The following is a 12801-nucleotide window of genomic DNA, read 5'->3' as shown; positions in this document are numbered from 1 at the left end:
TTTTGATAATGAATGTAGATGAGGAAAATGTACTCAATTTCCCAGTTATGCTATTAACTGGACATGAAAGTGAGATTTACTCAATAGAATTCTCACAAGATGGTCAATTTCTAGCCTCTGGTGGAAAAGATAGGCAGATTCTTCTATATGAAGCCTTTGGAGAATGCCGTAATTTTGGTGTATTAACAGGACATAAAAACGCAGTTTTGGAAGTGCACTGGAATAAAAATTCAAATTTCTTGTACTCATGCTCAGCGGATTTTACCGCATCAGTATGGGATGTAAATTATGCTAAAAGGATACGCAAATTAAGTAAGTTTCCAACAATATATTAATTTTCTTTAGAGGGACATAGTGGTATCGTAAATAGCTGTTATCCAGCGAGAAATAGGATAAATGGACTCCTGGTAACGGGTTCCGACGACGGCACAGTTAAGGTTTGGGATTCCAGAGATAAAAGTTATGCTAATTCAATTTCACATGATTTTCAAATTCTCTCTGTCACTACTGATCCCGACCATAATTTCATATACTCCGGATCACTAGACAATATCATCAGAGTATTTTACACTAATTATATAACTATAACATATAGTAATAATACATATCCAAGTTTAGTAATAGTATAATTGGTACAGATATATGATGTGAGAAATGATAATAAAGTGTATTTGGAGCTGAAAGGTTGTATGGATTCTATTACGAGTTTGGATTTAAACGAAGATAATTCACTGTTGTTGTCAAATTCAATGGACAACAAGTTAACCATTTGGAATATTTTACCGTACGCAGATAATAAAAACGGTGTTAACAATCGCATAGTTAAAATATTGTACGGACCCAAACATAATAGTGAAAAGAACTTAATTAAGAGTCATTGGGGGAGGAATTCAGTGATCTGTAGCGGATCTGCAGATCAGTTCGTGTACATTATAGACACTGTGGATGAAAAGATTCTATATCAATTACCAGGCCACATAGGTAAATTTTGTCTAAATTTAGTCCAAAAACGTTTAGGCACTGTAAATGATGCACAATTACACCCTAACATACCAATCATCGCCTCCTGTTCAAATGATAAAACTATATACATCGGACAATTATAATATAATAACCACTATTATACTATTATACTTTATTTGTGATGTAGCAAAGTATTGTAAGAGTTTTCTTGAAATTTTGGTGTAGTAATTTTTATGGTGTGTGGAGAAATTGAGTTAAAATATACAAGTTTAATAGTTTAAATTATTTAAGAATACTTTAAAGTAAGTTTTTTAGTGTTTAAAAAATTAGAAATACTTTGAGGAAGGCTAAATTTGGGAAGAGAAAGCCAAAAACCGAATCCTTATTGAATGATATTTATCCCCACTTAATGTTGATTCCGACATCAGAATATTAATTCTTCCACCTCCCCAGTTTTTTCAGTTAAGGAATATTGAAGCTCCAATGATGAAGACTGTTCTTTTGTGTGTGGTATACACATTTGTCTCAGTGTCAGCAGCACCATTACTCCTCAACAAAGACCTTTTGACTAAACGGAACCCAGGTGTTGCTACCCTCACCCATGCCTCGTACAGAGAAACCACAAGAACAGGCATGGCTGATGAAGGTTATGTCAGATACTTGTATATGGTCCCAACTACTGCTCAGAAATCTTACCTTGAAGACGGTGTAGCCTCAGGCCCTCTACTACACACTCCAGTTGTACACAGGAATCTGACTCCAGACTATTCTAGAGGTGAAGTCATGACCGAGATGGTTGGTGTTTCAGACTGCAGGAAATGGCACGCTGTTCTCGTCGGCCTTTGGAATGGAGCTGTCCAAACTTACTTGTATTTTACAGGTGTTAAGACTGATGATGGTAAGTGGAAATGGACCCCCTACACCAACTTACAAGAACTTGTTGACTTCGTTCACGGCATGCTCCCAGGTGAAAAATTCAAGGCTTTGGTTAGGAAGGGTGTTGGAGCTCATGAATTTTTCCTTAAGCTCTTTACTTCATATGCTTAATTTTAATTTTGGTGGTTAACCAAGTCTATTCTGATTCTCAACATTTCAAGCCAAAAAATGATTATAAAATTCTGGATATTTTTAGTTTTTGATTAAACAGGATTTTTTCATAATGGTTTAATTTATTTATTTTCCTCCATTACGTTTCTGGGAAAATTACTTTAATCCCAATAACTAATGTGATATTCATTCATATACACGAGTTATATGTATAGTGGTTTGAGTGTTATAGTGTACATATGTGATAGTCTGTATTACAGTATATATATATTAGTATAAAATTATTTGTTTAGTGAATTGATTAAGTGGTTTCTAATGAGTTCATTGCTAACGTTGACCCGTTTAATGTAGTCAAAAAATTGCATTAGTAAGTCATTATCAAAGTTATTGGCACTAGTGTATTTGTTTAATAAAACAAGGTAAATTTCATCATTTCTTAATTTAGTGTTATGTTCCATTAGTTTCTTAACCATTTCTTCAATTTCACACACGTCATTACAAGTGTATACATATAATAGGAGAATGTCCTCGCCCTTACTGGAATTGGATAATAACTCATTAAATTCAGGTGCGAGTGCAAGTTTTCTTAATTCTTCGACATTTAACTTGAGGTTAAAATCAACACATTTGTTATTAATCAGTTTCAATAACTTGTATACATCTCCACTACAGTTCCTTATACTATGCCCATCACTATGTTAATATTAATAATGTACATCTATGTAAGTAGCTATCGGGGTACAATAAAGAATTACTTGAGTAGCGTATTGACTATTGTTAAGATGTAATTGATTTGAAGTAAAAATAAATCTTTGTTCAAAAGTTCAACAAATTGCTTCATAAATTCAATTACCACCTTACTGGGGGAATTGATCCCGGTGAAATCACTTTCTTTAGTTGACTCAGTGACTTTATTATTATTAAGGAGTGTGAGTAACAAGTTGTATATGTTTCGTGTATTAATTGTGTAGGATGTCTTGCGATTACTAACATTTTTAAGAGTATTAAGCTGTTTAAACAGATATAAAACGTAGTTTATATCACTGTTTAATAAATCATCCAACGGGTTAATCTTATATATTATAGAATATATTTCTTCTTTGAGTGATTCAACAGATAATTTAGTGTAATCTTCATTACTAACTTCATCAGAAGTGTTGACAGAACCATTTGTAGCATTTAGAATATTGTACAAAACATTTAAATTAACCTGGTTTACCTTATTATTAAAGGCATAGCAGGTGTAGATTTTAACTATTATGTAATTCTTTAGTAAATCATGGCCGTTAACTCTAGTTATGTTGGTCAGTATTAAATTTAGTAAATTGTAATTTGCATTATTTTTTGTTAAATATACTACAATATTATACAACAAATTGAGGAGGTGTAGGTTAATCAGTTCACTGTTCTGAAAATAAAAATTAATTTTTATATAATTAAATTACTTACATTTTGTGATAGCTGTAATAAAATGTTAACAATGTCGTCCAAGTGTTTATCCAAAGGAGCTTTAAGTTTAAGAAGATGATTTAAAACATTAAAACACTTGTAAATTTGGTTAATATCGTTAGAAACAAGTGTTTTTTTAATGGAAATTACCAATTCTTCACATGATTTAAGTTTGGATAATCTCTCAGTTAATTCCTAAAATTAACATAATATCACTGTGGAATCTTACCTTAGAATTAATTCTATGGGAATCCTCTAATATATATGCCAACACCTCCTTCATAATAACAAATAATAAAAGATAATTTGAAGCGATGAGTGGGGAAAAGGAAAACTAAATTTAATAATTATTTTATATAAGTTTATATTTAAAATGATGAATAATATAAATTATTATAATCCGAATTATTATTACTATTATCCTCCTAATTATAACACCAATTACTACTACCAACCCCTGTATAATAATTACAACTATAATATCAACACTAATTTCAACACTAATACTTTCTATAATAATTCCTCTAACAGAATAGATAATAACAATAGAAGTAACAACTTTACTAATAATGGAAGGAACTATAACAGGTAATAAATTAACGTAAAATTATCTTAAGTTTAAACTAATTTAATTTTTGCAGGAAGACGATTTGCGATGTTTGCAATGTGTATTTTAACAATGAAAAGCAGTTGTTGGATCATATAAATGATTTACATATAACTTGTAACTACGAAAACTGTAACTTCAGCGCCCCTCTAAGTATTCTGGAAATACACAAATTAAAACATGTAAAAAACGAAGAGGGTAAAACTATAGACTCCAAGGATGAAATTAAAAAGTGGATCAATTCTAGGATTAAGAATTTCCCAAAACATAACTCCAGTGATTCTACAACCATTGACTTAACTTCCCAGGAAAATAAAGGAAAAATTTTCAACTCTCCTTCCAAGGATAATATAATTAATAAAGACGGAATTGTTAGTAAAGAAGAATTGAACAATGGTGAAATTAATGGAAAAGGGCCTGAGTTGGAAGAAATGAGTATACTGGAGAGGTACTTAAGAAGTAAAATGAATAATGGGAGATTTGATGAAAGAAATAGTAAAAAGTCAATTGTGTTTCCATATTTAAATAAAATATATAAACAACCAAGCGCGTTGGTTAGATACACAAACCCTGTAAAATATGAGCAGATGTTAAAGAGGCTGGAATCTGTAAAATCACCATACAGTTACAAATCATCAATTTATGAAATTAACAAATTTAAAAACGGCGTTAGGAGAAATATTTATTCCGTTCCTATTCGTCCCCCAGCGGTTTTGCAGTTGATTCGTAGTGACGTTGAAAAGTTGGACAATAGTGTGGTGAATATCATTAAATATATAGTAAACAATAATTTTTTAAATTGATTTAATGTGTATATATAATATAATAATAATTAACAGTGTAATATATTAGTAATGGGATAGTTCCGTATCTGCCATGGGAGTAACGAATCTACTGGTACAAAAATTCATTATTAGCCCTTACATAATAATTAATAATTATTTAGCAACATTTAAAATCCAACGAGAAGAATGTTAATATAAAGAAATATTCCGGATGTGTAGCGGCAATCGACGCCATGTGTTGGATCCACCGTGGTCTAATATCATCGGCAGTGGCCAACGTTCGGAATGAAATTTGTGATAAATATATGAAATTTATTATTTCAATGCTTCAACTACTGATTAAGCTCAGTATCACACCAATCATGGGTAAGAATTTGAATTGTGTTAGTATTATTTCAGTGTTTGATGGGTACGAAATGCCGGCAAAAAAGAACGAAAATTCTATTCGAAGGGAGCGGAGAAACAAAGCTAGAGCTGAGGCTTTGGAGATGATAAGGAAGAACAAGGGCAAAATCAATACTGAAATTATGAGAAAATGTATGCAGGCGATCCAGATAACACCTGAAATTGTTCATCGAGTTATCACAATATGTAAGAAAGTCAACGTTTCGGTTGTAGTTTCGCCCTATGAAGCTGATGCACAAATTTCATACCTCTGCCGAACCGGTTAGTTTTCATTCAGTTAATTTGTGTAGGGATTGCCGACTTTGCCATTAGTGAGGACAGTGATTTAATCGTCTACGGATGCCCTAAAATTATATTCAAGTTGAATAAAGAAGGGAAAGGTGTAGAGTTAAACGTCCCTTTTTTCAATAAACAGAATAAATTAGTACACCTACCAGCCAAGAAAACACAAACTCTCCTTACCAACACTACTGGTGATAAGCCTAATAATGTCAACAGTAGTGATAAAAATAATCAGAAAGATGATAAGGATAATAAGAAAAAAGGCAAGGAAACAGATTTTGCGGATATACCCTACGACCTGGATGGTAATATGCTGAAGCTGATAGAGTATGATAAGTTTATAATGATATGTATATTAAGTGGTACTGATTACGACGACAAGTATCACATAGGCGGAATAGGCATAAAGGTAGCCTGTAAACTGATGTTACAATACCAAACTATTGAAACATTATTAGAATATTTAGTTGGTAATGGCAAGTACAAGTTACCTGAAAAGGTACCACACCAAGAACTACTATCACACTATAAAAATATCTATAACATATTCCTCTACAACGTCGTATATAATCCCACAGATAACGCTCTAGTCCACATTAACAACAAAGTTGAACTTGACGGTGCTAATGGCTACTTCAGTTACTTGAATGACATGGTCCTAAACTTGAAAGAAAAGGGAGTCAGCTTCATTAAAATCGCCCAGGGTGTGGTGTCAGTCCACGATCACAGTGAAATTAATTACTCACTCACGGAATCAGATTTAAGCATGGTTGAAAGCCTGAAAAATAGTTTAATCCTTAAACTATACAAATTTGAAGTAACCATTGCCACCAAGTTTTCTCTCATTGATATCGCTAACGACTTGGTCAAGCCTGATGTTACACACTCGGATACCGCAGTTAAGACTAAATTGGAGCCTAAGAAGGAAGAATCTGAGGAGAAAGACTATAAATTACTTACTAATTATAAGAATATTAAGGCTGAACTATTAAACCAACAGAATGGTAAAGTGGATAAGGTAAAGAATCGTATCAGTCCTGTGAAGTGTAAGGTAGAAAGGGGAGTCAAGAGGAAGAATATAAATAACTTGCTAAATAACACTGAGATATATGTGATAAAGCGTAAGAAGAGATGAAATTAGTTTTTAATCGACAGTAACTTCTCCTTCATTTCCTTGGCACTGTGATATAACTTATCGATATCCATATTCGATAACGAAGATCTTTGCCTCATTTCAGCGTATGAAGTCCCATTGTACGGACTACTTCTGTAAGGTTTATCCCTTGAATTATGCGATGTAGATCTATATGGGCCATCATAAGAACTGGATTTATAAGGTTGATCATAAGACCCTGATTTGTAAGATGGATCGTAGGAAGTGGATTTATAAGGAGGTTCGTAGGAAGTGGATTTATAAGGTTCATAGGTGTTTGTTTTAAAAAGAGGTTCATGGGTATTGGATTTGAAAAGGGGATCGTAACTGTTTGATTTGTAAGGTAAATAGTAGGAAACAGATTTATAAGGAGGATCCAGCATGGTTGATCTGTACCCAGGGTCGTGTAAAGTGGATTTATAGGGAGTATTCCCGTAAGATTTATAGTTTAAATCTAAATTGTTTGAAAAGTTCAAACCGAGACTGTTATTAGAAAAGTTCAAGTCAAACTTATTTAAAGAATTTAAATTCTCCTTAATCTTATCCAATTTATCATTATTTAGATCAAAGCGATTAGAAACATTTAAGTTAGAATTATAATTATCGAGTTTCGGGTCGTTCCATTTATTAGGATTATAATTATCGAACTTAGGATCATTCCATTTATTAGGAGTGTAATTGTTATACCTATTTTGGGGAGTGCTGTACTGATCAACACTTTTTAAGTAGTTGGGAATGTCAAACAAATCATCACTATTGTACAAGTTGTTATAGTTCTTACTATAACCAGTGTTATACTTGTCAAACCTATCCGAGTTGTCGTATCTATTGTAGTTTTCATAGTTATACTTGGTATTGTTTAAGTCATTATTATATCTATTGTAGTTGTTGAAATCATTGTTGAAGTCGCTGTATCGGTTGTAGTTGTTTAGGTCATTATTATATCTGTTGTAGTTATTGAAGTCGTTATTATATCTGTTGAAATTTTCATAGTTATTGTTGTATCTATTTTGGTAATCGAATTTACTGTCAAATCTCGAGTCAAATTTGTCAAAGTTATCACGTGCGTTGTATTTATCAAAGGTGTTTAAATTATTATTATATCTGTCCCAATTGTTGAGACTGGAGTTGTATTTACCAAAGTTTCTATCGTAGTTGTTTCCAAATTTGGAGTTGAGATTATATGAGAAATTCGACCTTGACAGAATCGGAGAATTTAACGATCTTCTAAACTCGTCAAAAGAATTAATTGTCATCTGAGGATAAAATTAAAACAAAAATAAAAATGAAAAACAACTAAAAATAAAACAAAAATGAAGAAGTGAAAGAAGTTGAAAAAATAAAAATTCTAACTATTACACACCCAATACATGGTTACTGATAAATTCATTTAAATTTTTATTTTTCTGAAAATATACATGGATTTTAATGAGTATGATAATATAATTGACAATATTGAGGTAAATAGCCCTGAGAGGCCAAATACTGATGAAAACTTTGCCAATGAAGTGGAGTACGACGACGTTGTTGCCGATAGCGACGACAGTATGGGAAGTGAGAGGGCATATCCCCTGGATAAAAATAAGCTCAAAAAATCTTCTAACGTATTTTATAATCCATCTACTCTAAAAATGGGTAATAACTAAAATTTTTTCAATTATTACTTCAGGTAAAGTTAGAAAGTATAAATATACTCTGAAAAATATCGGAAGCCTTTATATAGCAACTTGGACGCGCGAAGAAGGTGAAAAGGATAACGATTTGTCTATATCTTCTTCAAGCTTCAAGCGTGAATACTCCAAACGTAAAATCAAACAGTTTAATTATTATCAATAAGTATATATGTTATTATGTATATCATATGATATGAAAAAAAAGAACTCTTGTCGTCCCTATGGACACTGATGTCCAAGGCGATACTTTTTATGAAGTATTCAGTGGGAAGGCCAGTACTGAAGACTACGATTATACTGTGGATCATAACAGGAATATTAAGATTTTCACTGCCAAGGGTAATTCAGTGTTTTACCAGATTATTAAGACCAGTGGTAATTGTTGTGGAAGTGCGTGTTGTGGTTCAGAGACTGTTATTTGGGAAACCAAAGATCCTACCAAGTATGCCTCCAAGGTTTTTACTGATGGTATCGGTGCCTGTACCAGTGCCAGTAATGTGAGTGTGTACCTGATGAACGGTGATATAGTACATTTCAATAAGGGTGGTTGTAATAAACCGTGGCTCCCTGCTTCTAACAAAATACGGCTTAACTTAAGTAAGACCTCCAGTACCATTTTCTATGACTTTCACCATGATGGTGAGAAGAGGACTTTCACGGCTAAACCTGGTTATATGTTTTACAAAGTATTTCTCAAAAGTTCTTGGATGTGGACAGTATGTTGGTCTAGTTGTTGTAAGTCTGGATGTCTCTCAGATAAAGTTTTTTGGGATGCAAAAACTGACAGTGAGTGTTCTAGCAAGGTGGTGGTCTACGGTGTGGAGTCAAGTATTAGGAACGTAAATGTATTCCTGGAAAATGATAAAGTGATACACGCCCATAGGGTTGGCAGGAATTGGGTCTCATCAACTGGCTTTATTCTTGATATCAATAAAAATTCGAATAATGACCTGTTTGACTATAGATCGACTAGGGGATTTGGTCACTTTAATCCTAAGGCCAATTTGACAATCGAGAGTGTTGTGAAGAAAAACCTTGAGGTCTGGAAAGCCGATCCAAAAGATCATGGACTAAAGGTAGTGTTAATGGGTTCTGGTTTAGGTGAGAAACATATATCCATTCTGCTGCAAAGTGGCGGGTTTGTACTTCTTTGCAAGGAGGGTTTGGGTAAACCATGGAAAAACGAAACAGGATTTTTACACAACTTCTCAGGAATCAAGTTGTTTTCCTTGGATGAGGGTACATCCCACTATCATGAGCTCACTAGGAATGACTACGATCCTACAGTATTCGAGTCTAGATATGGGTACGAATTTAAAGAAGGTGCCAGGTGTGTGATGATCACCCATGAGGGTAAGACTGTTTGGAGTCACACTGAGGATCCTGAGTTTGGATACCTGAGGGGTTTTTATCTCGATCTAGTTAAAGATCAGTTCATTGTCACAAGTCTCAAAGATCAATCAAAGGAAGTACATGTCAAGAAAGGCGTTTCCATAGCCAAGGTAACTCCTGTGGCAGCACCCACATTAAAAGCTCCAGTTTCTGAAACTGCTGTCACCCCTGTAGTTAAATCTCCAGTGGCAGGTCCTAAGGCAACTCCTTTATCTTCGCCCTTAGATATTTCATCATTTACCCTTTTGAAGCTTTCCGGTGTAAAATCACCTGATAAAGTTAAGTTATATTCCACTAAGTCAGATTCATCCACATGTAAAGTTGAGAAAGAGTTTGATGACTTTGACTATGACCTAAAGGGTCTTCAATGTGAATTTATTACCCATGATGGGAATTGTGTCTGGAGACGTGATGATGGTCAAGTTTATCCAAAATATGCGAGCTATAACGAGGAGGAATGTAAAATAATTGTAAGTTTAGAAGAGGAGTACTATACGTGCTACATGGAAGAGAATCATTGGAAATCAGTGATACGTAGTTATGGGTTTGGGGGTAGGGACGGTCCTTCATATCCATTTGGCCAGACTACACCTGTTGCTACTGTTACCGCTCCAGCAGTTACAGCCCCTGCCAAACCCACTGAGGCCACCAAGGTAACTCTTGACATTGAGAAGAAACAGAGCACCGGCGAGTATGACTACAAGGATGAGAATGGAGTCGTCACATACACTCCCAAGAGTGGTCATCTGTTTAATAAGGTCGCTCAGGGCACCAAGGTAATTTGGGCTTCAGTTTCTGACGTATTTGGTAAGCTGGTTAGGACTAAGGAAACCAAGGGTGTTAATTACCTTGTAGTCCTACTAACCAATCGTACATTCAGTTTGTTCCAAGAGGGAGTTAAAGAATGGACCGACATCACTTCCAAGAGGCACGATGTTAAGAAGCTAAAATTCTACGGCGAAGGTGACACCGTGCTGAAGGAGACAGACTACGATGTAACTATAGTAGACATGTCATTTAGTCACACATTCAAAAGTGGTGTCAATTGTAGGAGGGTGTTGCTGGGTCAAGAGGTTGTCTGGAGCCATACAGACGATCCGAAGTTTCAACAGATAACAGTATTTTCACTAGGTCTTGCTTCAAACTGTTTCTTCATTAAGAACCCGTCTGGTGATGTCAAGAAGATAGAACCCAAGGTAGAAGCTGAAGCGGTTACTAAAGTGACTGCGGCTCCGGTTGCCAAATCAGAACCCACACCCACACCAGCAGAGGCCAAACCTGCCACTACTCCAGCTACTGTTAGCAAGACAATCAGTCTTGATATTGATAAATCTCAGGGTACAGATCAGTTTGAATTCACTGATGATAATAATGTTAAGACCTTCAATGGGAAGAACGACTGTGTGTTTGACAAGGTTTCAGAGAAAAGTGATGTGGTTTGGGAGTGTAAGGATGGTGTGTCTGGTACTATGGTCAGGACTAAGAAATTCGCTAACGGTGACATGTTCTTGGTCATACTACTGGAGGATGATATGGTCAGGCTGTTCCAAAAACCTGCTGGTGGAAAATGGTCTGATGTTACTGCTGATAGATTTGATTTGAAGAAATTGAAGTTCTTTGGTGAAAGTGATAAGGAACTAAAGTCGTCAGATTATAATGTAAATTTGGCTTTTCTATCATATGAATTCGTATTCAAAACTGGTATCAAATGTCAGAAGGTGAAATTGGGAGATGACGTGGTATGGAACCATGATGAGGATCAGAAGTTTGAGGAGATCAAGGCATTTACACTTGGTCTTACCACAAATAAATTCTTTGTGAAGAACCAAGCTGATGAAGTCAAGAAGATAGAACCCAAACAATCAACACCAGTTAAGGAACCAGATAAGGCTCCAGAGACTAAAGAAGAGGCTAAGGAACCAGCCAAATCTGCGCCTGTTACAACTGCCACTACAGCTGAGTCGACTCCTGCAACTCCTGCAACTCCAACAGCTACGACAACTCCCGCAGCTACAACACCTACAACAGCTGCTACAACTACAACTCCAGCAACTACAGCTCCAACTCCAGCAACTACTCCAACTACTCCAACTCCTCCAACTACGGCAACTACAGCAACTACAGCAACTACAGCTCCAACAGCTACCACGGCTACAACGCCTACAACGCCTACAACGCCTACAACAACTGGTACCAGTAAACAGGTTACTCTTGACATTGATAAGAAGGCAGGTACAACTGAGTTTGAGTACTGTAAGAGTGGTAGCTATCCTACATACACTGCGAAATCTGTCTGTGGATTTAACAAAATTGTAAAGAAAACAGATGTCATCTGGGAATCCCAGAATAATGTGCTTGGAACCATAGTCGTTACTAAGGGTAATGATAATGTTGCAATATTTCTGGAGAGTGGAGGTTGTTTAGTACTCAAAAAGTCTAGTGGTAAGTGGAACAATACCACGAGTCAGAAGCATGATATATCCAAAGTCAAGTTCTTTGGTGATAAGGATGTAGAGATAAAGAGAGCTAATTACAGGGTTAAAGTCCTAGGGTATTCAAGCAGTTTTGCCTTCATTTATGAGTTCAGTGGAGTTAAGTGTAGGAAAGTGAAACTTGGAGAGAAAGAAATCTGGAAACAAAGTGATCATCCAGGATTTGAGGTTACCATGTTCCAGTTTGATCCCATTAAGAACGAGCTTTATGTTGCCAAGACCAAAGATTCATACAAGAAACTAAGCGTTTAACCCCTAACTCCAGTTACAAAACAAAGTGAACCAGTTGTTAAAGGTGTAGAAACAATGAGATGGTAGTAGAACCAGTCAATGAGGTAGTAGAACCAGTCAATGAGGTAGTAGAACCTGTTACCAAAGCTGTAGCTCCTGTGTCTGTTCCTGTTGTGTCTGGTCAGGTAACTTCTGTGTTCCATAAGCATCTGAGGTTGTGTAAGTGTGATTCTGTTGATCGTAGTAAGTCTGTTCCTATGGGCTGTGATGTTCTTGAGTATCCCAATAGTGACTCGTTACTATATTTGTTAGGTAGTGAGTG

General features: G+C 35.2%; 8 protein-coding genes across 8 annotated transcripts; 6 read left to right on the top strand and 2 right to left on the bottom strand.

The window, feature by feature from the left end:
- Positions 1–8: 8 nt before the first annotated feature.
- SNRNP40 (U5 small nuclear ribonucleoprotein 40 kDa protein) lies at positions 9–1106 on the top strand (the record flags this gene model as incomplete). The annotated part of the gene is made up of 4 exons (XM_061305926.1): positions 9–312; positions 346–560; positions 639–981; positions 1018–1106. The coding sequence occupies 4 exons, from the start codon at positions 9–11 to the stop codon at positions 1104–1106; spliced, it is 951 nt and encodes a 316-aa protein (XP_061161093.1).
- Positions 1107–1446: 340 nt separating this feature from the next.
- TpMuguga_04g00150 (putative integral membrane protein) lies at positions 1447–2010 on the top strand (the record flags this gene model as incomplete). Its single annotated transcript, XM_758692.1, has 1 exon — positions 1447–2010. One exon carries the CDS (start codon positions 1447–1449, stop codon positions 2008–2010), a length of 564 nt encoding a protein of 187 aa, XP_763785.1.
- Positions 2011–2291: 281 nt separating this feature from the next.
- Positions 2292–3742, bottom strand: TpMuguga_04g00149 (uncharacterized protein; the record flags this gene model as incomplete). Its single annotated transcript, XM_061305925.1, has 4 exons — positions 2292–2703; positions 2766–3418; positions 3460–3654; positions 3689–3742. 4 exons carry the CDS (start codon positions 3740–3742, stop codon positions 2292–2294), a joined length of 1314 nt encoding a protein of 437 aa, XP_061161092.1.
- Positions 3743–3815: 73 nt separating this feature from the next.
- On the top strand, positions 3816–4869 carry TpMuguga_04g00148 (Zinc-finger of C2H2 type family protein; the record flags this gene model as incomplete). Its single annotated transcript, XM_758690.2, has 2 exons — positions 3833–4047; positions 4101–4869. 2 exons carry the CDS (start codon positions 3833–3835, stop codon positions 4867–4869), a joined length of 984 nt encoding a protein of 327 aa, XP_763783.1.
- A 73-nt stretch (positions 4870–4942) lies between these two features.
- Positions 4943–6673, top strand: exo1 (XPG I-region family protein; the record flags this gene model as incomplete). The annotated part of the gene is made up of 4 exons (XM_061305924.1): positions 4943–4963; positions 5013–5217; positions 5251–5517; positions 5547–6673. 4 exons carry the CDS (start codon positions 4943–4945, stop codon positions 6671–6673), a joined length of 1620 nt encoding a protein of 539 aa, XP_061161091.1.
- Positions 6674–6675: 2 nt separating this feature from the next.
- Positions 6676–7947, bottom strand: TpMuguga_04g00146 (uncharacterized protein; the record flags this gene model as incomplete). Its single annotated transcript, XM_061305923.1, has 1 exon — positions 6676–7947. The coding sequence occupies one exon, from the start codon at positions 7945–7947 to the stop codon at positions 6676–6678; it is 1272 nt and encodes a 423-aa protein (XP_061161090.1).
- A 103-nt stretch (positions 7948–8050) lies between these two features.
- On the top strand, positions 8051–8527 carry TpMuguga_04g02025 (uncharacterized protein; the record flags this gene model as incomplete). Its single annotated transcript, XM_061306117.1, has 2 exons — positions 8051–8326; positions 8361–8527. Exons 1-2 carry the CDS (start codon positions 8110–8112, stop codon positions 8525–8527), a joined length of 384 nt encoding a protein of 127 aa, XP_061161829.1. The 5' UTR covers positions 8051–8109.
- A 58-nt stretch (positions 8528–8585) lies between these two features.
- On the top strand, positions 8586–12500 carry TpMuguga_04g00145 (uncharacterized protein; the record flags this gene model as incomplete). The annotated part of the gene is made up of 1 exon (XM_758687.1): positions 8586–12500. One exon carries the CDS (start codon positions 8586–8588, stop codon positions 12498–12500), a length of 3915 nt encoding a protein of 1304 aa, XP_763780.1.
- Between the last annotated feature and the right edge of the window lie 301 nt (positions 12501–12801).

Source organism: Theileria parva, assembly GCF_000165365.1.
Source record: "Theileria parva strain Muguga chromosome 4 map unlocalized ctg_529, whole genome shotgun sequence".
NCBI classification, from domain to species: Eukaryota; Apicomplexa; class Aconoidasida; order Piroplasmida; family Theileriidae; genus Theileria; species Theileria parva.
Note: the sequence above shows the minus strand (reverse complement) of the source record. Positions and strands in the feature narration are given on the sequence as shown.